Here is a 24,795-nt window from a genome sequence, read left to right as displayed (position 1 = left end):
TGATATGATCAGGTATGCAGAAAATTCAAGTGGTTCTACAGATAAATTATCGGGATTGATACAGCTTAATGAATAGAAAGGAATATAAAGTCAGTAAAAGGAAGGAGGGAAAGAGAAAGGATATGAGAGAGATGGATCTACCTTTAAAAACAAATACCTAAGAATAAATATAACAAAAGATGTAAACAACCTCTGCAGAGTAAAGCATAAAACATTATTGAAAGAAATCAAAGATCTAAATAAATGGGAGATAGACATCATGTTCAAGAATTGGAAGACTCAATATTGTAACCATGTCAATTATTTTCAAGCTGCTATAAAGATTTGATACTAAAATTCAAGGCAAAATCCCAACAGGGATGTGTGTGTGTAAACTGCCAGCCTGATTCTAAAATGTATATAAAAAATGGGGAGAAGTACACCCCTCAAGAACTGGCTGAAGAAGAACAAGGTAAAAGTCCTTGATTTCCTAGTTACCAGGACTTACTATAAAGCTATAGTTAATAAGATAACCAACATGCTCTGGGTGCAATGCCAGGCAAATATACTAATGGACCAGAATAAAACGTGGGAACAATCACACACATACAGGTGCTTTATTTGTGGCAAAAGTGGTCTGCAGAGCAGTCTTTTCAGTAATTGTGCTGAGGCTGCTAAGTATCCACATGGAAAGAAATGAAATTGGACTGCTACCTCAGAGCATACTCCAAATTAATTTCAGATGGATGATAAAACATAGGAAGAGATCTTCATAATCTCAGAGTAGTAAATATTTCTTAAACAAGACCCAAAACAGTAACCATAAAAGAAAAAATTGATAAATTAGACTGCATTAAAATTACAAACTTCTGTTAATCTAAAGGTACCATATTAAAAGAATGAAGGGATATGTCACTGAGTGGCAATTAGGGAAGAACAATCAAGAGAAATCACAATGAGGTTTTACTACACACCAACGAGCAAAAAATAAAAAATTCTGACAATGCCAAGTATCAGCAAGGGTGTGCAGTGTAGGCAATAACTAATCATGAGAATAAAAGGAGGGTGCTATTCATAAGGACTAACAACAGGTTTTTTTAAACAGGGGTAGTACCAGGAAAACTAGGACTTGGATCACCTTACAGTCAAATATCAATGGTAAAGGGTCGGTGTGTACATCTGCTTTACAAAACAAGCTCTGAATTATCTTAGAAAACTGAGGTTGTATATGCTCTATAACCTATCAGTTCCACTCCTAGGCTTGTGCCCAGGATATATGTACAAGATTGTTTACAACAGCATAGTTGAAAATAGCCAAATCTGAAAACAACTCAAATACACAGTAACATTAAAATGAGTAAGTAAATTGTGAATGTTCAGTCCAATACTATACAGTGATAAAATGAAGGAGCACAAAAGCAACCTGGATCAATCTCACAGACCAAAAAAGAATGTATGCTATATGATCTCATTTAAATAAAGATTTTAAACGACAGACAATACTGAATTATATTACTTAGGGATATTTATGGATGGTATAGATATGAAAGCATGGAGGTCAAGTCTAGATTAAAGGTAATTCTGAGAGAAGAAGGGGATTGTGGTAAGAGGAAAATAGGCAGTGTTTCTATTTCTTGATCTGAGTTGTAGGTGGATGGTTGTTCACTTGACAATAATTCCTTAAGCTGTATAGTTCTGTGCATTTTTCTAAATGTAACAGATTGTATAAGAAAAGGCTACATTTATGTGTGATGTAGCTGTTTGTATATGTCTGTGTTCGTACACTCTTTCACCTTGTAATTCTATTTCTAAAAATTTATTTTGAGGAAATAAAGCAATTGGGATGTGAACAAGTAATTATGTATAAGAATATTATTAATCATAACATTATTTCTAATAGGGAAAACAGTATAAATGTCCAACTATAAGGAAATCATTACATATGACACATGCATAGCAAAAACTTTTGCTAATGGTATTACTTTTGTCATTATAATTATCTACAATTTCTAAATTTGTATGAAGTATGTGTACTGTAAAGATTATTTACACTAGAAACTACTTATAATTTTTGTTTTTAAATGAACAAATTTCTTTTAAATAACAGAAAAATAATTGAATTTTCTTATTTTACATATATATGAACTTTTTTAAAAAAGATTTTATTTATTTATTCATGAGAGACAGAGAGAGAGAGAGGCAGAGACATAGGCAGAGGGAGAAGCAGGATCCATGCAGGAAGCCTGATGTGGGACTCGATCCCCAGACCCGGGATCATGCCCTGAGCCAAAGGCAGACACTCAACTGCTGAGCCACCCAGGCCATCCTGTATATATATGAACTTATTCCAAAATTATTTTTAGTGGTTTTAGATCAGCTTTTATATACAAAAAAATTTACCAGAGTGACTTCAAATTCCTTTCTAAGATAGTAGACAGCATTCAAAGGTTAAAATTTATTCTACACTGTAGCATCTTAATCTAGGGTTTGTTTTATACAAAAATTGGGACACCTACATTTTTCTGTTAATAGATGTCAAAATGATACAGTAGTTACAGTTAAAAGTAAAAAAAAAAATCCAAACTCCACAATTTTCTTTATAGGCAATTATATTTTGTTTGCAGATCCAGGAGTTTTATCAACTTAAAAACCCTTCTATTTATCTCTTTTTTAGTTTGTACAGAAAAAAATGAAGACAGCAGGCTAATAAGCTTTTGAAGGGTTTGAAAGGCCTGTCTACTGAGTTAGCTCTTGATTGGCATCTGGCAACTTGGATGGGTTCCTACCGTCCTAACTGAAAAGCGTGGTGCACTATGTCTAAACTGTTTGTGCAAACAATATGATTTATCCCGAACACCTGCTTTCTCTTTGGGAGGCTGGAAGGTGGTATGTGCCAGGCAGAGGGTGCCTACACGATCAGCTCCCAATAAATACACTGGGTGCTGAGTCTCTAATAAGCTTCCCTAGTTGGCAACATTTCACATGTGTTATCACAACTGGTTGCTGGCAGAAGAGCCTTGGAAGCTTGTGCCTGGCTGTCCCTGGACTTCATTTCATATACCTTTTCTCTTTGCTGGTTTTTCTTTATAGAATCTTTGAGCTTCAATAATTCACAGTTGTGAATACGACTAGATGCTGAGTCCTAGGGGTCCTCTTAGTCAAGCATCAAACCTGGGGTAGGTCTTGGGGACCCCCGACACATAGTTCTTAAAACTAAAATAAAACTAAACATTTAATATAGTGGTGAAGCCAGTCAAGAGAATGTTTAATTTTTTTTAAAAAAAAGTTTATGATGTAGAAGTTTTTTCTTTCAACTAGTATTTATCAAAGGTCTTCACAGGCACCCAGCTATATCCTCTCATATATCTTATTGCATTACCTTACGTATCAAGTTTCTGATGTTTATTAGGACCAAGTGATACTTTCCAACCATTTCCTATTACCCAGCACTTAAGCAGGCATTCAATAAATATGTGATGAATGAATAGCAATTTTTATCATAATACATAAAAACAAAAAATGAAAATAGATCAGATTAGCTATATAAAAGCATGTACAGATCTTCATATAATTTTAAATGCCAGAGTTCAGACTTTTCTTGCTTGATACGAAACAAATATACTTTCCCTTCCTTGGCAAGTTTGCTAGTAAGTAGAAATCAGTTCTACTCTATCAGCATAAATGAATTCTACAAATATCCCCTTCTCCAAGCATAAACACCAGACCAAAAAGAAAAAGAAATAAAATTAAAATAATAAAAGAGCTATCAGTCTATTTACTTTGTGAGCTTCAAAAATACCACTAATATTATTTCAAAAGATACAAACTATTGTTTTCATGTCAGATATATTTTAAATCCATAATTAATTACTGTAAAAGTCTCCCCATGGTATATGTAATCATTCTACAATAAGGTAATTAAAATTCCTTGGCCAGCCAAATTGGGATTTACAGTTTAACTCAACTATCAGACACTACTGAAGACAAGCCTGGATGTGTTACTTAGAAATAAGCATTTAATTTGAATGGAGGGGGACACAACAACAGCCCATCTTCAAAACTGAACCTATATTTTTAAATATGTTTTAGCAAACTACTGCAGATAAATCCAAATTTAAGTGTGATCCCAAAGCAATGGATATAGTGCAAACACATGCAGATTTCTAACAAACTACTGTGAATGTTGGGGAAAATGACAACATAGTCTCTAAATAGTAATGCCCCTACTTTAAAGGTCAATCATCTCTTGACCTCCCATTTTGGGGCTAGCAGTTGTTGAAACTGAGTATCTAGGGGTGGTGCCTGGGTACAAGCTTGTTTGACAAGCTCTACTCAGAATTTTTCAATGTTACATTTTAAAATCTACTGCTTTAATATTTTTGGGCTCTAAAATTCTGCTTCTGTGAGTCTCTGTATTTGAGTATACTTTAAACTTAAAACTATTGTTTTTAATTTTTTTAAAAAGATTTTATTTATTTATTCATGAGAGACACAGAGAGAGAGGCAGAGACACAGGCAGAGGGAGAAGTGAAAGCCTTGCAGGGAGCCCGATGTGGGACTCAGTCCTCGGACTGGGGATCATGACCTGAGTCTAAGGCAGACACTCAACCACTGAGCCAACCAGGCATCTCCAAAACCATTTGTAATTAAATGGGTATCAATTAGTTGGAAGAGTTTTCTAACAGAAGAAGCAACCAGAGCGGGCCATATAATTTCATAACTTCGGTTTAAGGGGGAAAAAAGGTAAAAAAAAAGGGGGGGGAGGGAGAGTTGGTTATACATAGTCTTTGGCAAAGGCAGATACGGATGCCATATTAAGAAACTCACTGATAATCTAAATATATTGTTTGGTCTAGCTTTTTCTACATCAGAATCATCAGTGCTGTTTCCAAGTAGCCAAAAATTGCAAAGTCAACTGACCTTATTTCACTTGTTTTCCCTTTGTCTACTCTGTATTGGTGGCATGTCAGAAATCTGTGGAAAGGGTCTGGAGTATGAGGGATCATTATACTTACTGCCAAAAACATGGAATGAACTCTGGAGTAGCTTTGTCTATACTGCAACTGTACAATCTCTTACCTAGCCAGTAGGTGGAAGCACACACAAACTTACTGCTTTGCTCTTTGAACCACAGGATCTTAAATCTTAAGAGTAAATTGGTCTTTTCTTTACTCATTTGTTTTAAACTCAGGAGATCAAAGAGAACACAAAAAACTGAACAAAGACAACTGTTGAGGTGAATTTATAAAAAATGATACAAAAGAACAATTTTAGATTCCTATTTTGTTTCTGGTCCTTTTGAGAAAACTAAGTTATTTTAACTGTGGATTCATAATCCACTTCCAGATCTCCAGAGCTAATAAAATTAATTCTAAAGTTAGAAATAGATCTTTCAAAAATTGATGTTCAATCAGGGAAAACTGAACATCAACTGATTATGACCTAATACTAAGGAATGATTGTTCATTTTGCTAGGTATGATAATATTATAAATGGATCGATATCTATGTGTATCTATATATCAAGTCCTTCTTTATAAAGCCAAATAGGAATATCTATAGGTGAAGTGGTATCACTTTAGAAATCACCAGGAAAAAAGAAAAAACAGTAAAGGACACACAGAGCAAGGATGACAAAATGCTGATAACTGTTGAAGTTCAGTGACAGGTGCATTGAGGTTCATACTATTCTCTTGTTATTTGAAATTTTCCAAAAACAAAAAGTTATGAAAATTAAGTTTTAAAGCCACGTTCTTATGATTTGGGTTAACACTGAGATTAGGTGACTGGTAGATATGCAACTTTAATGAAGTCTTAACATACATATACTGCCACTGAGGAATTATATCAATCACTACTGAATCATACAAAAAGTTAGCTCTATAAAATCTCATATAATTTAGCAGGAGATAGTAAAACTAACCTGCTAAATTCCCTGGAAACAATACCTTCCAGTTGCAGAGTGCTTCATACCATTTTACAAAGTGAATTCACATCTAGCTCTGATAATCTTATGAAGATTTTAAAGGTTAAAAAACCCTGAGGCTCAGAGAAGCTAAAAGATGTGGTTGAAGTCACATAATTAGTAAAAGGGACAGAGCTGGAATACTAACCCAGCTTTATAACACCAAAGATCATTTTCTTTCTACCATACTGTCGCTTAGATTCCTTTAAACAAATAGCAAACATGATGACATTTAGGAGAATCTTAAAATTTTGCTTTCCATGCTCATTACTTGAGAGTATATAAAACTGGTTTTTACATTTTCTCAGTGAATAATTATACAGATACAAACTTCTTGAATAAAGAATAAAATTAAATCAGAGAAAGTTTTTAAAAAAGACTTATAATATCTTAAAATTGGAAGGGACATTAAAGGCCCTCTCTAGTCCAAAATTAAACCCTTATCGTTAGCGTCCTTGGATGGGTCCAGCTTTAGCTTGAGCATTTCTAGTGAGGAATTGCATATGCTGTGAGACAGCCTGCTTCATTCACTGACTTAATCTAATTACTAAAGAGGCTTTCCTTGCTTAGAGGTGGAATCTACCCACTGCTTGTTGATTCCAGTTACAGCTCCTGACCCTAAACTGGACAAACATATAATCCTCTTACATATGACACTCTTTTAAATAACTGAAGACTTCCATTATGTTCTACCATGGCCTTTGCTCTGAAGACTCCCTTGGCAGAAAAAGAAAATCAATGGATTCTTGAGTAACTAAAGCTTTCCAGTTTTTTCAACAGCTCTTCCATGGTCTTCAAACTGGGAGATGGGTATCCCTGAGAGTACCCAAAGTCACTCTAGAACATAGAAGAATTAGGATCTTTTTAAGGCAACCATGTCCATTTCTTCATTTGCCATAATTTGATCTGTCTGAAAACAAGTCTATGGCCTGCTGAGTTTCCTTTTACATCTCCACTCATATAAGTCCACCTCAAAAGAAGAACAGCTTACCCACCCTGAAAAGCCTGCCTAGCTTTAGAGACAACTAGGGAATGCGAAGCTCCTGAGGGAGAGACCCTTGAGAGCAAAACAGAGCTTCAGAAAGAAAGAGGAGAGCCATCTTATTTCATCCAGACATATATGCATGGCAAAGCCTTATCTATTTTAGAATTAAAAATCAATAGTAAGATGACTGTCATAGGGATGTCTATTAACACTTTAATTTTATTTGAAAAATGAAGGCAGATTTTTCTCTGAAAGTGAGTCTGATTTGGCTGACTGGCTTGACAGTGATGACTGGCTTTGCCATTTAGGTCACATAGCAGTCATTTTCCATAAATTGAATGAGGTAAAGGTGCCAATCTACCGTTCTGAAGAAAATACATTTAAAAGAATACACAAAACACTAAAAATTACAGCCTCACAATAGTTTTAATAGATCATCTCAAAAACATGTGAGGAGGTACTTGGTTTTCAAAGTTCTTTTTTTGCAGGTATGCCAACAAAAATTTTGAAGGCTCTGACTCTAAGAGCAAAATTTTTTTTAAAAGATTTATTTATTTATTTATTCAGAGAGAGAGAGGGGCAGAGACACAGGCAGAAGGGGAGAAGCAGGCTCCATGCAGGAAGCCCGACACGGTACTCGATCCCGGGTCCCCAGGATCACACCCTGGGCTGCAGGTGGCGCTAAACCACTGCGCCACCGGGGCTGCCCTAAGAGCAAAATTTTATAGGCTCTTTTCCCCTCTGGTCATCCCTTTTGGGAAGCGTGCCAGTGTCCTGCTTACTATGAACACACTAGGGAGAATAGGGAGTGAGTATACAATACAGAGTGTGGGCTTGGTTCTAAGTACTATATACTTCTAATTATGTAGCCAAAGATCTCATTCAGGGCTTTTTAAAAGCTGTTGCAACAACTAACTTTCAAAACATCTTTTTCACATAAGCAGTTTCAACTAAGCTTATAGTGATCTTGCACTTATATAACTGAATGAGTGAGTCTGGATTATCTGGTCTTAAGTTTTCATCTTTTTCTGTTTCCGCTCCTTTGCTACAAACTTGTAAAATGCTTTGAAATTTTGACCTAGATATACAATGTATTAGTTAGCCTTCCATAGAGGGGTGTGAGGGGCACTTCTGCCATGGTTCCCAAGGATCACCAGTATCTCCTGGTGTTCATACCATTATGTAATCCTCTCCCCCTTATGTGTGGGCTGGATCTGGGGACTTCTAACTAACAGAATATGGTAGAAGTGATGGTGTGTGATTTCTGAGATTAGGTTACGAGACTGACTTCCATATGGAAAGGCCTGGTGACAAGGAACCTAGGGAAGCCTAGGCCAATGACTCACAGGAACTATGGCTCTCAGTTCAACAGGCTGTGGCCAACAGCCATGTGAGTGAGCTTGGAAGCAAATTCATCCCCAGTGGAGTCTTTTAAAATGATTCCAATCCGGGCCAATGCCTTGATCACCACCTTTGTAAAAGACCCTAATCAAAGTTACGGATTAAAATTTTGAAGAGAATGCCATTCCATAAAGCTTTTATACAATCTCTTTGGACACAATCCTCCACTTAGCTACCCAGTTATACTGGGTAAACTACCCAGTTATACTATCCTTAGCTCACATTTCTCCATCTTACTGACAAAAGTTCTATGAGAAACATGTCAAGTAGCTTATTAAAATAAAATACTCTGTTGTTTACAGAAATTCCTTAACAAGCCAATATGGTAATTATATCAAAATAGGAAGTTAAGTTTGTTACTACTTGTTTTTAGTTGCCAGAGAGGCTTACTACATGGAGACCTCTACTCCCATCCTACTTCTCTTTGACAAGACTCCTATGGTCAGAATTTTATATTTTGGGGCCTGCTATTCATCTGAACTCTCTCTATAGCCATTTCTCTGAAGTATAATAGAAATGAAGGTAACTAAATATGCCCAACTGGTGTTTCCTTAGCCATTGTGAAGCTTAAGATGAGATAATCCTTTTATTCTTGTTGCTTTTTTTAAACAGATGAGTGTACAACTATTATTAAATTTTAAGAGAAAAGTGTTAGCATTATCCCAAAGCAGCACTACTTTAAAACTTTAACTCTTAAGAAAATAAAATGTACACTCACAATTCAAAAACCATGTAAAGCATTCCATCTGAGCTATATGTTTCCAATAACTCTACAATGTGGGGATGTTTCAGCATATGACAGATACTGGCTTCCCGCTTTAGATCTGCAAAACAAACACAGGACATACTTTGTTAAATAAGAACAAAAGACAATCAGAGTGAATGATGAATGAATGGATGTGGTCTATGGCAACATGAAGACTTCTCTAACTAAAGAGATGAAATCCCCCATTTAAACTAAGCTTAACTTTTTACCCTTTAAAAATCTTTGACAATATAACTTTTTCATATTTTTTGCCAGTCTAAATCTCTCTCTATATTACAGTCAATTCTTATTTTTATTTAAGTAATTAAGTTCTCTATCCAATGTGGGACCTAAGCTCAGGGCCCCTCAATTCAGAGATCAAGAACTGCATGTTCTACTGACTGAGGCAACCACGCACCCCAGCTCTTATTAATTATAAGAAATGTAAATAACATGAATACTTTTCCCCAAACTCTTACAATCAAGTATCCAAATTTATAACTTTCTTGATCTGGTAATAAATAACTCAATTTTCTGTTTTGATTTGTACATTTTTTTCTTAGTTTTCCCTAAACTGGATAAGAATATGTTGTCTATTCTTTAGCCTAAAATCTAGCATTTACACACCAGGGAAGTTACATGGAATAAAGGGCAAAAGAAAAAAATAGAATGATTTAAACAGTAAAGGCACTGCTCCCTTACCCCCAGCATCAAAGTCAGAAATTTATTTTACATCATCTATAAAATGTATTTGATAATTCAGGACACGACTCATCATGTTAACTTGAAGAACAAATTCAGACAACGTAGGTAAGACTATTGTGTAAGTTACAGAATACTACTTGGAAAATAACACTGTTCATATCATCATCATACAAAAACACATTTTAGGCATAGACTTGCCATGTCCACATGGTGCAAGATAGCTAAAGACTTCCTGTGTTAATAGTGCTGGAGTTTTACCTGTTTGCAGATGAATAAAATCCAATGTGACATTTTTATATTTGGAAGTAGACGGCAAACAGGTAAAGAAGAACCAAGGCTGAGGATGTACCACACAAAGCAAAAGAGATAATGTTATCTCCTTTCTGATTTATTAATTCAACTTAGCCTTGTCAAGTAAGAGCTATTGCTGTAGGCTAAACCACAGTGGACTTACATAAGGGTAGACTGAGGAAAAGAATGAGTAATTTAGACACAAGAGAAGCCACCAGAAGAGGAAGACTCAGTAATACAATTTTAAGAAAGTCAAGGGAATAGAGGGAATTAAGGCACGAGTAGTTGGAGAAGGCTGAGAAAAGGCTGTAAGTCAGCCAGAAAAGACCATTAGCATTCTGGGCAAGATCAAGTTCTGTGAGAGGTCCGGTTTGAAGTTGGTATGCAGGAGACAATTATGTAATAACATTAAAATTTATCATGTTTCTCACTGGGCTAAGCACTTAATAGAGTCATTACCCTTGCTGTCCAACTATCCTATGATGTAGGTACTTTACAAGTGAGGAAGCTGAGGCTTAGAAATGTGTTCAAGATCACACAGTTATCATTAGGGGTAGGTCTGAGCCCTGGCCTGTCCAGCTCCAAAGTTGGCAGCCCTTCCACGATGTCATGCCAGGTTCAGACATGATCAAATTAGAAGAATCTGGCTGTAGGAAAGGAATGGCAAAGTCAAAGAAGGTTTGGTTTTTCTGCTTTTGCTGCTGTTTTAAAGGGAACACTGTGTTTGTAAGTGGCAGTGATGAAAGGCCCATAGGATCTACAGTCGGAAAACTGGTGCTGGGTCTAATACCTGCCAGCTGATTGTTAGCCTCTACAAATGCCTTCGTTACTGGAGATGAAATGGGTCAGGCCATAGGTGAGGCAGGACCCTACTCAGTAGACTGCCCCCTGGCCTTCAGGGGGCAGTGGTAAGATCCCCATGAAAGAATGGCTGTGCGGGGGAGAGTGGGGGCCTGGGTGGCTCTTTTGGCTCAGGTCACGATCTCACGGTTGTAAGACTGAGCTCCATGTCAGACTCCACGCTCAGTGAAGAGTCTACTTGAGATTCTCTCTCCCCCTCTGCCCCTTCCCTGACTCATTCACACACTCTCTCCAAAATAAATTTTTAAAGAAGTGTGTGGACGGAGTGTACAGAATGCAGCACTGCAGGGTTCAAGGGCAGGATGGCTCAGTGTTCATGGGAAAGGAAAGAAAGGAAGAGGCACATGAAAAATGGTCTCCATCTCCAAAAGTGCTTGGAAAGGTCTTCCAGGAGAGAAGAGGTGTGAATAAGGTGTAGGTTTTGTGTGGAGAAGTCATAACTGAGAGGAAGGCTTTTGACAAGTGTGCTGGAAAGCCAGGCTGAAGCCAGGAGACATAAATCAGATACTTATGCAGGTTTTCTCTCTCCTCCTTCAAGAATGTTCTGCCTCCAGATTTTATGAAAAGCTCAGAAGTTTTATTACCCATTTTACCATTTATTTTTAATTTTGTCCCTTTCATGTAACTACAGTGTGTTTCAACTTCCACACTCACTTTGCCATGTGCCACATTTGTTGTACCAAAAGACTGCAGGTAGAAACGGATGCCCTAGGGACTCCTCTCCATCTGGGCTGCACATTTTTGCATGGAATACAACTGAACAATGCTCCTGGCCTGGTTTCTTATTATCTACCCACCCTCAAAATGAAGGCAGAATTGCTGAGGACCCTCCCTTCAAAGACTAAAGGAATGTAAACATCACTGGATCTGACATTTCAAAGACTATAGAACAGAAGACTGAACAACACAAAACTAACAACATAAAAATCTATTTGAAATTATAAGGGCAATGATGCAAAAGATGGTTTACATCTGGGATAATTATGGCATCATTTTCCATAATTCAAATATCGATTCAATGGGTATATTAAATAGCCCAAATGGGAAAATCATGGTTTGAAAAACACAAATACATTATATAAACATTCAAACTATAGATTCCAGGGACATCTGGGTGGCTCAGTGGTTGAGCGTCTGCCTTTGGCTCAGGGCGTGATCCGAGGATCTGGGATCGAGTCCCACATCGGGTTCCCCACAGGGAGCCTGCTTCTCCCTCTGCCTGTGTCTCTGCCTCTCTCTCTGTGTATCTCTTGTGAATAAATAAATAAATCTTAAAAAAAAAAACAAAAACAAACTATAGATTCCAGGAATATTAAGTGCAGAATGCTTGTTTTTAGACGTGTATGTGAATTAAAGATATATTTATTAAGTGCGATTAATTCCTTCCTGATATAGCAAACTAAAAATAGCATTTTCCTACCAATCAATTCATGAGGCAGAATAGCAAGGAATTCAAAAGTAGGTGATGATTTGAAGTTGTGATTAACTGCTTTCAGATACTAGCACAGAACATTCCTGTGAGTGCCCTGACAAAGTTACCATTGCTGTTTTAAAACTGCTACTTTGTCCATAATAACTGGTAATTCCCCCCACTCTTCCTGTATTTTTTCAATTTGTAATCTCTTGGGGAAATTTAAAAAATAATCTATTTCTACATTTAGTCCTCTTATACTTCACTGTGTGCCTATAATAGTTCATTTATTTCCCTTTAAAAGGGGACACGAATAATACAGAAAGTACTATTTAATTTTCTGACAGTAATTGGAGAAACAGTTAAGTTAAACCAATCCGCTATATGGTTTAAGTACCACCACCACCACCACCACCACCACCACTAGTTTCCTGAGAAGTCTGGGCATCCAACAGTAAAGCAAATGCCCTGCAGGCTCGACCTCTCTAGTCTGTTCCTCAAGTAAGGGAGAGTTAAGTAAACTGTTTCAGGTGGTCTGTTTTAAAAAGTTTCCAGGGGTGGGAGGGTGTCTGGCTGGCTCTTGGTGAAGGATGTGACTGACTCTCGATCTTTGGTTGTGAGTTCAAGCCCCTGTCAGGTATAGAGATTATTTAAAAGTAAGATCTTGAAAAAATAAAGTTTCCTGGAAAGTATTTATCATTAATTCTACTAGTTGTTCTTGTGATAGGAGAATTCTTCATACTGTCTTTTAAAAGTTGGATGCTGGGCTGCCTGGGTGGTTCAGTGGTTGAACGTCTTCCTTTGACTCGGGGTGTGATCCTGGAGTCCCGGAGACGAGTCCCAGATCCTGCTCCCTGCGCTTCTTCCTCTGCCTATGTCTCTGCCCCTCTCTCTGTGTCTCTCATGAAAAAATAAAATCTTTTTAAAAAATGTTTTTATTTAAATTCAATTTGCCAACATGTGGTATAACACCCGGTGCTCATCCCATCCCATGCCCTCCTTAAAATAAATAAAATCTTAAAAAAAAAAAGAGTTGGGTGCCACTTTCAGAGTACCACAGTTTTGCAAGTTAATTTGGCCATGGGTCAAAAATAATTTGGGTATTTACAAACAGGATCGAAAAAACAATTTCTGACATACTTAGCTTTTCTTTTTCTTTTATTTATTTATTTATTTATTTATTTATTTATTTATTTATTCATTCATTCATTCATTCATTCATTCATGAGAGAGAGGGGGGGGGTACAGATATAGGCAGAGGGAGAAGCCAGCTCCCTGCAAGAAGCCCGATGCAGGACTCAATCCCGGACCCTGGGATCATGGCCTGAGCTGAAGGCAGACTTTCAACCACTGAGCCACTCAGGCATCCCCATTCTTAGCTTTTGAGTAGCAGTCTTGACCTTGATATCTGAACTTAAGAAGACTTAAATTTAAGAGTTACTTTGTATAGTTATTCTTTAGATCAGCACTGTCCAGCAGAAATATAATGTGACACATACACAATTTTACATTTTTCAGTAGCCACATTAAAAATTAAAAGAAACAGGTGAAATTTATTTTAATAACATTTTATGCAATCTAATACACCCAAGGTATTATTTCAACATATAATCATATTTAAAATTATTAAGTATGTTTCCTTTCTGTACTAAGTCTTTGAGGTCCAGTTGTGTTTTACATTTGGACTGGCCATATTTGAGAGGCTCATAGCCACAACAGGGCTAGTGGCAACCAAAGTGAAACAGTGTAGCTCTAAATAAACTGACTTTAATTCTCACCCTCTCTCAATTGTGAGTTCTCCTGCATTTCCTATACAGATATTTGTAAAGTCATCCAGTGATTCAAAAAAAGGTTCTAAACTCAGAAGATGTGTTTTTAAAAAAACATTTCCATAGAAGGCAATTCTACTTTTAATAATCCAAATCTATCTCTTAACAACTGAAGCCTGGAATTTCTTCCCTATTGTTAATTTAAGTCTTCATTTGGTGGTTTTAAATTATTTCATTTACCAAACACAAAAACAGTGATCAGCACCTACTGTACTGTACTGTCCTTTGTACTCTTCCAAATTTATCGAATGACCTTAGACTATGCAGTGCAACATTTGAGAGTTTAAGTGCCCCCCTATAAATCCTTGTTTAATAATTATAGTAACACTTTGAAATAAATATATCTATTCCCATTTTATTGAGGAGGAAACTGAGGTCCTGGGTTCAGTAAGATGAAGAAATTGTTGAAATCACACAAATAGTAAGTAAAGGAAAAGCAGGACTAATAATGGAAGTCCAGAGGTCTTTATACCACACTACAATGGCTCCTGGGGCTGTATGGTTTTCACATGTGCCCTTGAGATCCAATCACACAACAATGCTAATGTACTAATTATAACCTGGGTGACAAGTCTTCAAGACTGCTACAGAACCAGTTCATGTCAGCTTGCACGGTCACCAGTGATGATTATAAACTAGACACTGCTCTTTTCCTGGCGAATGCATATTGTCATTTATTTCCAATTTCCGAGTTGTGTTAGAAACTTGATAGTTAGCAAAATTTACTAAGATCTGACCCCGGGCTCCAAATGCACATAAAGAATTTTCTAATCTAGTCATAGAAATAATTAGGGCAAGTATTAATGTATTCAGTCAAATTGATATTAATAACAAAATAAGTAAATGAAAGTCATTATTGACTCATTTTTTCCTTGTGTACTGAAGTTAATGACCGTATGATATTTCAAAAAGGGAATTTGAACAAAATCTTGGAAGGATTATAGAAACAAAGTCAAATTCCATTGCTGAGTTCAACCTTTATATAATAACCAACTCTAAGACTAAAGATCCCAGCTGCCTTTGGCAATAATTCAGGTCAGACTGGCTTTAATGAAACTATCTTCCTATAAATCAGGAAAGTTACAATTGCACCCAAAAGCATAAGATACCTAGGAATAAACCTCACCAAAGAGGTAAGGATCTATACCCTAAACACTATAGAAAACTTCTGAAAGAAACTGAGGAAGACACAAAGAGATGGAAAAATATTCCATGCTCATGGATTGGCAGAATCAATATTGTGAAAATGTCAATGTTACCCAGGGCAATTTACACGTTTAATGCAATCCCTATCAAAATACCATGGACTTTCTTCAGAGAGTTTGAACAAATTATTTTAAGATTTGTGTGGAATCAGAAAAGACCCCGAATAGCCAGGGAAATTTTAAAAAAGAAAACCATATCTGGGGGCATCACAATGCCAGATTTCAGGTTGTACTACAAAGCTGTGGTCATCAAGACAGTGTGGTACTGGCACAAAAACAGACACATAGATCAATGGAACAGAATAGAGAACCAAGAAGTGGACCCTTAACTTTATGGTCAACTAATATTCGATAAAGGAGGAAAGACTATCCATTGGAAGAAAGACAGTCTCTTCAATAAATGGTGCTGGGAAAATTGGACATCCACATGCAGAAGAATGAAACTAGACCACTCTCTTTCACCATACACAAAGATAAACTCAAAATGGATGAAAGATCTAAATGTGAGACAAGATTCCATCAAAATCCTAGAGGAGAACACAGGCAACACCCTTTTTGAACTTGGCCACAGTAACTTCTTGCAAGATACATCCACGAAGGCAAAAGAAACAAAAGCAAAAATGAACTATTGGGACTTCATCAAGATAAGAAGCTTTTGCACAGCAAAGGATACAGTCAACAAAACTAAAAGACAACCTACAGAATGGGAGAAGATATTTGCAAATGACGTATCAGAGAAAGGGCTAGTTTCCAAGATCTATAAAGAACTTCTTAAACTCAACACCAAAGAAACAAACAATCCAATCATGAAATGGGCAAAAGACATGAAGAGAAATCTCACAGAGGAAGACATAGACATGGCCAACATGCACATGAGAAAATGCTCCGCATCACTTGCCATCAGGGAAATACACATCAAAACCACAATGAGATATCACCTCACACCAGTGAGAATGGGGAAAATTAACAAGGCAGGAAACCACAAATGTTGGAGAGGATGCGGAGAAAAGGGAACCCTCTTACACTGTTGGTGGGAATGTGAACTGGTGCAGCCACTCTGGAAAACTGTGTGGAGGTTCCTCAAAGAGTTAAAACTTTATGACCTACGACCCAGGAGTTGCACTGTTGGGGATTTACCCCAATGATTCAGATGCAATGAAACGCCGGGACTGGGACACCTGCACCCCAATGTTTATAGCAGCAATGTCCACAATAGCCAAACTGTGGAAGGAGCCTCGGTGTCCATCAAAAGATGAATGGATAAAGAAGACGTGGTTTATGTATACAATGGAATATTACTCAGCCATTAGAAACGACAAATACCCACCATTTGCTTCAACATGGATGGAACTGGAGGGTATTATGCTGAGTGAAGTAAGTCAATCGGAGAAGGACAAACAGTATATGTTCTCATTCAGTTGGGGAATATAAATAATAGTGAAAGGGAATATAAGGGAAGGGAGAAGAAATGTGTGGGAAATATCAGAAAGGGAGACAGAACATAAAGACTCCTAACTCTGGGAAACGAACTAGGGGTGGTGGAAGGGGAGGAGGGCGGGGGGTGGGAGTGAGTGGGCGACAGGCACTGAGGGGGATACTTGATGGGATGAGCACTGGGTGTTATTCTGTATGTTGGTAAATTGAACACCAATAAAAATTATTTTATTAAAAAAAAATAAATCAGGAAAGTTGACCTCAACCAGTGGATGACCAGAGGCCCACACAGGCCCACACACCAATCTGGGTTAACTGCAAACTCATTATTTCTTTGATCTTTTACACATTTTACCACCACCCTATACATTTTTTTATCTTTTTTTACAAAGAAAAATCAAAGCAGCTTCTAATATCTGAATTCTTGCCCATATTTTTTTGATCCTAAATTTTTAGGATTTTAGATTTTTAAGATCTAAAAATCTTAACTCTCAGGTGATAAAGAAAGGAGGCAGCATACCATTAATTGAGAATATTTGATTGATAGAAAATTTTTTCTTAAATAGGCAAAAGTATTAGAAATCAATGTTAATTGCATTAACCATTTACAAATCACTGGGGTTTTGGTAATATATTTCTTCAAGTATTTTCAGTTCTGATAAATACATTAAAGCAGCCTGCCCAGTTGACTTCGATATTTATTTAATTTTTAAAAATATTTTATTTATTTATTCATGAGAGACACACAGAGAGAGAGGCAGACACATAGGTAGAGGGAGAAGCAGGCTCCCCACAAGGGAGCCTGATGTGGGACTCGATCCCAGCACCCCAGGATCACACCCTGAGCTGAAGGCAAGACGCTCAACCACTGAGTCACCCAGGCATCCCGAATTCCAAATTTAAATTGAATTCGGCCCTGTATTTATAAACAACTAACAGCTGTAAAGTAGGCTAATGCCAATTATTCTGAGAACTACTTGTCTTCCCTCTCTTCACTAGAATGAGTTTGGCAAATAATCATCTGAAGTGCCATCCATTTTCTAGGGACTTCCATTTAAAAAAATTTCAGGTCATTCCTAATTAATACTGAAGTACTATAAATCACTGAACTTACTAATTAGATATTAATAAAGCTTACAGATGGCTAATTCAATGATCTTTACCAATATTTATCTTCTGAAATGTTAAAATCCTGAAAGAAGATCATTTGCTTAAAAGCCATTTGTGTGTAAGAACCAACCTTAGGTTAAACAGAAACCAAATTCTTTGTCCCCTAGAAGATATAACTGAATCTTCTATTCAAGCAGTTACTCAACCATGGATTTGGTGAAAATCTGTTTTGCACTCAGCTAGTAAGATGTTCACTATATGAATAAAAGGGAAAGGCAGAGGTTACTGAAATCCAAACCAAATAAACTTCCAGTAATAGAGCTTTTCTCAAGTAAATAAATGGCCATTCTTAAGATATTTTGTAAATGACAAAGATAGAAAATACAATATTTTAAACATTTATAGAAGGTAGAATTTCTCTGTTGCTGTTTACACTTGGGAAATGTAAACCAAAAAGCTCTGCAAAAAAGGTGGTAAGATGGGGCATTTTACTATTATAAAAACCAGACACCTATTAAAAATAGTACTCCTAGTTTTATAAATGAAAATTAGAGAAATGCCAGTTTATGCCTCACTTACTTTTCAAGATTAAAGCCTTAAAAAACATACCTGTTAGGAGCACGAAGGAATTTTGTGGAATGAGAGTGTATACATTTGTTAAAAGTCACTGGACTGAACACTTAAATGGGTTCATTTTATGGAGTGTAAATTTTTATTCAATAATGTTTACAAAGAAAGTTACTGCAGTAAGACTGGAATGCAACTGACATGTCTCAGTTAAAAGAGGTCATCCACATATCTGTATTTTATACTCCTAATTGTGTTACCTATCATTGCCTTCTATTTTTATTAGTGATAGCTGAGGAGTTCAACAAGCATATGTGCCAGGATAGGCTTCCTTACTACCCAGGTCCCCTCCATACCTCCTTCCTCCAGGATAGGACCAGCCCAGGAAACACTGCCAGCAAGACCAAACATTTCCCTAGAAAGCAATTTGCAGTCTGTGCTAATATATAAATAAAAGAATTACTGAGGCCAAGATTCTCTGCGGCATAGTGAATTTGTTATCAGTTTTATTTTTTAAATGAGTTTCCCCATCCAGCAGAATCCTTTTATCAATACGTCTCATAAAAATAATAAAACACCAAATTTAATAGTAAAAAAATAAGTACTGATGTATGTACTCATTGTGAAAAGGATCAATAAAAACAATAAGCTGTTTTGATAAAGAACAATTTGCAATCAGGTATTATGGAGAGCCCTATGGATTCACAGCCTCAACCACCAAATTATTTCTTTATTTTATTTTGTTGGGCCACTACCAAAATCCAGATTTCTATGAATAGCTTCAAATGGCTAATAGGTGTATGTAATTTAAGTACCTTGCCTTATAGTCTTAGTTTTTTAAAAAAAAATAATGAAGAAGCTTAAAAGTGTAGTAGAAATTTTTTGTTTCAAAGTGGAATCACTGGACTGTGGTTGAAAGTGGCAGCAGGGAGAGGATGCTTTTTGTACACAGTGAAATTTTGGACTAAGGGAAACACAAGTAGTTCCGAAAAGGCCATATTTCTCCTCTTTAAAGTAAAAAATTAAGTAAATTAATACACTGCTTTACCCTTATAACAATCTATCTTCATTTAATCTTTCCTACAAAACCATGAGGTAGCAATAGTTAAGTAGCTGAAAATGTGGCAGCTATCTAGATCAGAAATTTTTAACTAATTTAGGATCAAAGACTATTTTATAAATCTGTTAATGTGATGGGTACTCTGCCCCAAAAGGTTTTGCAGTAAGATTTAAGGGAAGCACAAAAGCCTAAGAGATGGACCTACATACTGATGTCCAAGGATTACATGTCAGGCAATTATGTAACCCAGCTTCTAAAGGTCACAAAGAGTACTATTGAAACTAGAAAGCCATAGAAGTTGGTGCCTCCTTACAATGGGCACTACTGAGGATAGTGGGATAATAATGGGCACAATTGGAGGATAACCATTACTAGACATTTAGTCTAGTCATTTTAGCCTCTGCTCCAAACCTAGTACTTTAATCTGTGAAATGCATGAAGCCACCACAAAGTGTATTTTTGTTTTTTTTTAATTTACAGAAAGTTCCCTTGGATTCCATGTGGTCCAATTTCCTAATTCCCATCTTAATATCAAAACAATATAAATTCTTTATTAATTAGAGAATGTTTACACACACAAAATAAATACATCTTGTATATTTATGCTAAGTGTTTTCCCCATTTGTTGTAGGCTGAATGCCAGGATATGTATTTCCTTACTCTCTAAAGAATGTACATTTATAATCAACCTGCCTTCCTTGGCTTTTTTCTTAATAGCTCTTTTGTCATTTCATCAAATTTGGACTGGGTAAAACCTAAGTTCCCTTAGAAATTGAGATGGAGGCAGAGGCTTCTAGCATCTGATTCACACACAGCTGAGTGCAATCCTGGCAAAGGAGGATGTTCAGAGCCAGTAAGAACAAGTAGAAGGAAATCAGGCAGGGCCTTAAACCCTCTTCATTTAAGAATCCATTTGGCACTTAGTAGTAACAAGAGACCTAATTCAGGTCTCAATATTATGGGAAACAAAAACAATCAAGATCTTATTTAGGTCATTCTACATAATGGTTTATTTCATACAAGTGACTTTTCCAGAAGGGTACCAACTCATCCTGGTCTGCCTGGGACTTTCCAGTTGTAGCATTAAGAACCTGCCCTCCTATATCCTGAGAACCTGCCCTCAATCCCAGGCAAACTGAGATGGTTGGTCACCCTATTTCCACAGATCTGGCACTTATCCTTCCAAATGCTAACACTCTTCTACTAGGAGGCAGTTATAACAGAGCAACATATGTGTAGTCAAAGGCTCATCTTTTTTTAGGGGGGCAGATAGAGAAAGAGCAAGCAAGAGAGCGTGAGCACTTGTGTGCATGAGCAGGGGAAGGAGCAGAGGGAGAGAGAGAATCTTAGGTAGACTCCACGCTCATCGCAGAGCCCAATGTGGGGCTTGATCTCACGACCCTGAGATCATGATCTGAGCTGAAATCAAGAGTTGGATGCTTAACTGACTGAGCCACCCAGGCACCCCCAAAAGGCCTATCTTTAAATCTTGTCTCTATCACTTAATAGCTGCATAACCTTGAATATTAGTTTCCTTATCTATAAAATCCAAAGAGTAAGAGAATAGCTCTCATACTGAATTGAAGTTAGCTCTGGATGGCTAATAAAGTATGTGGAAGTGCTTGCCATGGTGAGCATGTGCACAATAAGTTGCTTCCTTTCCCTGTGACCATCTTTGGTTGAAATAATTCTTTCCTACCTTTACTGAATGTCAGTCAAACCAAATTTGATTACAAAAAGTTGGCAGTGTGAATATGCAATTACTAAACCACAGCACCACACAGTTCTAAACTTACTTTTACTTTGCAGTTTTTAATCTATAATTTTTTGGGACAGTCGTGTAATATAACTTGTACAGAACTGAATCTGTACTTGACCACAGGATAACTTGGGAAAATAAATAAAATACAGGTATACAAAGTATCTAAAGATGACACTGGTAAAAAAAAAAAAGTGAAGCAGAATCTACACAGCTAGCTACATGTGTGTGGCCTACTGACTACACAGCATCATAATTCTTCCAGACAGCCCTTGGACTCATCCTCGCATCAACTACTACCTCTCATCCACTTCTGAAATGCAGCTGCCAAAACCTGTTCATTCTATTTCTGCAACACCTGTCAAAATGATCTGCCCCTTCCTGCACTTACCCTAGTTTCAGCCCTCATGGATTCTTGTCTGGGTCTTTTAATGGGTTTCTTTGCTTCTAGTTCCTTCTTTTCCTTTTACTCATGAAATTGTCATCATAGTTTTAGTCTAAAACAGGTATTATCACATCACTCCAAAAACCTTCATTGCTTTGCATTCCATACACCACAACATTACAATCCCTCAGTTTGGCTTTGGAAGCATTCTAAAAATGATTTTAAGTCCAGCAGCTTAACAGGGTTCACAGAGCTATTTAGCACATAATTGAAAAAGGAACCAAGTTCTCTTGCTTTTTAGTCAGGTAAGTTAGGTTTGCTTCTTTCTTTCTTTGGATGTACACGTACTACATTCCTTTCCAGCTTCATCCCACATCCTCCCTGACACTCCTGTCCTGAACTACCTGCAGTATCTGCAACCCACCCCACTTTTCGCCCATGCCTCTATGCTCTTAAAAATGCTGTTTTCCTCTGTTTGACACTCCATGTGCTTCCTTCTCTGCTAGTAACCCCCGACTCACTCAACAAAATTTTACTCACACTTTGCCTCAATGTTCTCCTTGACAATCTCCCCAGCTGACGCAGGGAGATCTAACAACATTTTCCCTGCTGTGATCTAACAACATTTTCCCCACCCCCATCCAGACCTGAGTATCTCATCATTTGCCCAACTGTACTACTGTTGGTGATTCTCATTCTTGCCAACTCTGCTAAAAGGCAGTGCCAAACAATGCAGAACTCCACTTGACCAATGTCTATTACATCTTCTGTCTCACATCAAAGTACATGTATCACGGAGTCAGTGTCAGAAATGGGAAAGACAGTAAGAGAACTATTGTCATGTGCACCTATCTTCACATTTTACTCATAAGAAAAATGAGCTCCTAGAAAAAGCAAGTGATATGTCCAGTCACACAGCTAGTTCACTGCACAACTGGAAGATGAACTCAGCCTCTGGCTCCCAACATGCAATCTTTCTGCTGCCCTATAACTTATTGGAAGAATACTTTTAAAATGTCCAAAATTTGAGGCAATCTACTCCAGGTAGTACCTCCACACTGATTAAAAACTGTTTTCAGAGTATGACCCAAAGCAAATGAAATCTATGTGTGGATAACTGGGTGCTAATGTTACTCTGTATAGTGTATTACCATGAATTCCAATGGAAAACTTCAAGGTACTCTCACTATTAAATGCACTAGCTTTACACAAATGTAATAGATGCCTAACATTTCTATGTCACTGCATAGTGTATATACTAGAATTTCATTAGGTTAAATGATCACAACTCCAAAAGAAGTGTAGAAAAAAGATTGAATTTTTTACTCTTGTGAGAAATAGAGGAACTAGAGGATGACACCAGAGATCGGAACTAGAGGATGACACTAGAGATCATATTAAAGCTATTTACATAAATAATATCACCAAGATATGTGGCTATAGACAGTAGTATTATTAGTCTTGATAATACAAAAATAAGGTGATTATTTGCCCTTGACATGTCTAACAAAAATATCTGATGAGTGCTTTGAGTCAGGCTCAGTTTGAGACCTGTCAATTTATTCAACCCACAGAACAACCCGAAGAGGCAGATGATAGCCATTTTACATATGAAGCAGCTGAAGCAAGAGCAGTTAAGAAACTCACCACCAGAACTCACCTGCAGAGTAAGGATTTGAACCCAGTCAGTTTTGCCACAGTACCTATGCTCTTCACACTCCCCTATGCTGCTTCTTAGGTCTACAACTACTCAATTCTGAAGATAAACTTGATAGGTAAGCTATTTCTCAAAACTTAAATGTAAGGCCTTGATTAAAGTAAAATGTGATCAGAGCAAATTTTCAGTAATAAGATAATAATACTTTTAAAAAAATCTTAGTTTAGTCCTTTCAATTCAAGTCATCAGATTATACTTTTGAAACACTACTTTGCTATTATGTGCAGAATCATTACAAATATAATGACTGGGCAGGGCTTCTGGTATGGCTGTGTAAGGAAACCTTGCCCCCTACAGAGAGATATATTTAGCTGGTCAAAATTAATGACCAAAGTCTCTGGAGATTGATCAAAGGGTTTATAATAAATTGAGAAACACTTAATCAATAAAATCCATAGAAACTAAGAAGCTGTGACATTCAGGATAAGGATAGTACCTGTGCCCTTGCAACTCTGACTTGTGTTGGAACTGTTCTAAGGTGCCCAGCAGCTGAGTGGCAGGATCAGCTCCTTGAGGTGGAAGAGCTATTTGGGATGGATTTTGCAGCTGGTGAACATTGGGAGATCCCAATCCCATTTTGTACAGCTCCAGGCTATGGAAGGCATATATTGAGTGGCTGGTAGAAACCAGATGGCAGCACCCATTCCCCAATGCCCACCTCTAGCTAAGTACAGATTATCCAGATGGGGCAGCTGGTAAAAAGTGTAATCCTACTGTTCTGTGCTGCAAGAGAGCTACAGAGTTGGGCTTGGCAGCTAAGTGGTAGCTCCTATCTCCTTCAACTTCCTAAGTGGAAGGCCTTGTCCAGGTACATTTAGCACCTGGTGAACAGTGGTAGATGTCATCATGCCTGACTATGGGTGTGAAAGATCCATACTGAATGCTAACAGCAGCCAGGAGGGGGCACCAGTTCATGCCTTATCCCTCCTACACACAAAGACCTGCTCTATAGGGAGGATCTGGGAGGAACAACTAGTGAGGAATGAATTCCCCGTTCCTCCAGCTCCTGTTCCACAGTACCAGAGATTCTACTTAGAGGAGAATGTAGCAAACTTAACAGACTAACAAACCCTACCCCTGATGAGGGGCTAGACTTTAATTGCATTAGCCTATGAAGCAATTTATACCATAAGGCATTGTTGAAAATTGTATCAGCTAGCAATTAGTACAGGGTGATACCAACAGAAGTAGATCATCTTAATGGGAAACCAGGGAGAAGAGACAAAGAGAGCCCAGGTAAAGCCACAGTCATTCTTGACGGTCAGTAAGGTTGTGGTCATGCCCTAGTCCACTGGAGAGAGACATCAGAGGTTACTGTGAGCTAGCCCAGCAAATCACTAAACAAATAAGCAAACAAGAACAAGCCCTGAAGTATGGGAGAGAGGTC

General features: G+C 37.3%; 1 protein-coding gene across 13 annotated transcripts in view; it reads right to left on the bottom strand.

The window, feature by feature from the left end:
* Positions 1-24,795, bottom strand: part of CASK (calcium/calmodulin dependent serine protein kinase) — a 350,134-nt gene that overhangs the window by 213,755 nt on the left and 111,584 nt on the right. For all 13 annotated transcript variants that reach the window (XM_077888807.1, XM_077888808.1, XM_077888813.1 and 10 more), the window contains exon 3: positions 9,048-9,153. In XM_077888807.1, the coding sequence (XP_077744933.1) occupies positions 9,048-9,153 (106 nt within the window). The remainder of the gene's footprint in view (positions 1-9,047; positions 9,154-24,795) is intronic.

The sequence above is a fragment of the Canis aureus genome, chromosome X (genome assembly GCF_053574225.1).
Source record: "Canis aureus isolate CA01 chromosome X, VMU_Caureus_v.1.0, whole genome shotgun sequence".
Lineage (NCBI taxonomy): Eukaryota > Metazoa > Chordata > Mammalia > Carnivora > Canidae > Canis > Canis aureus.
This window is presented reverse-complemented; position numbering and strand designations above follow the sequence as displayed.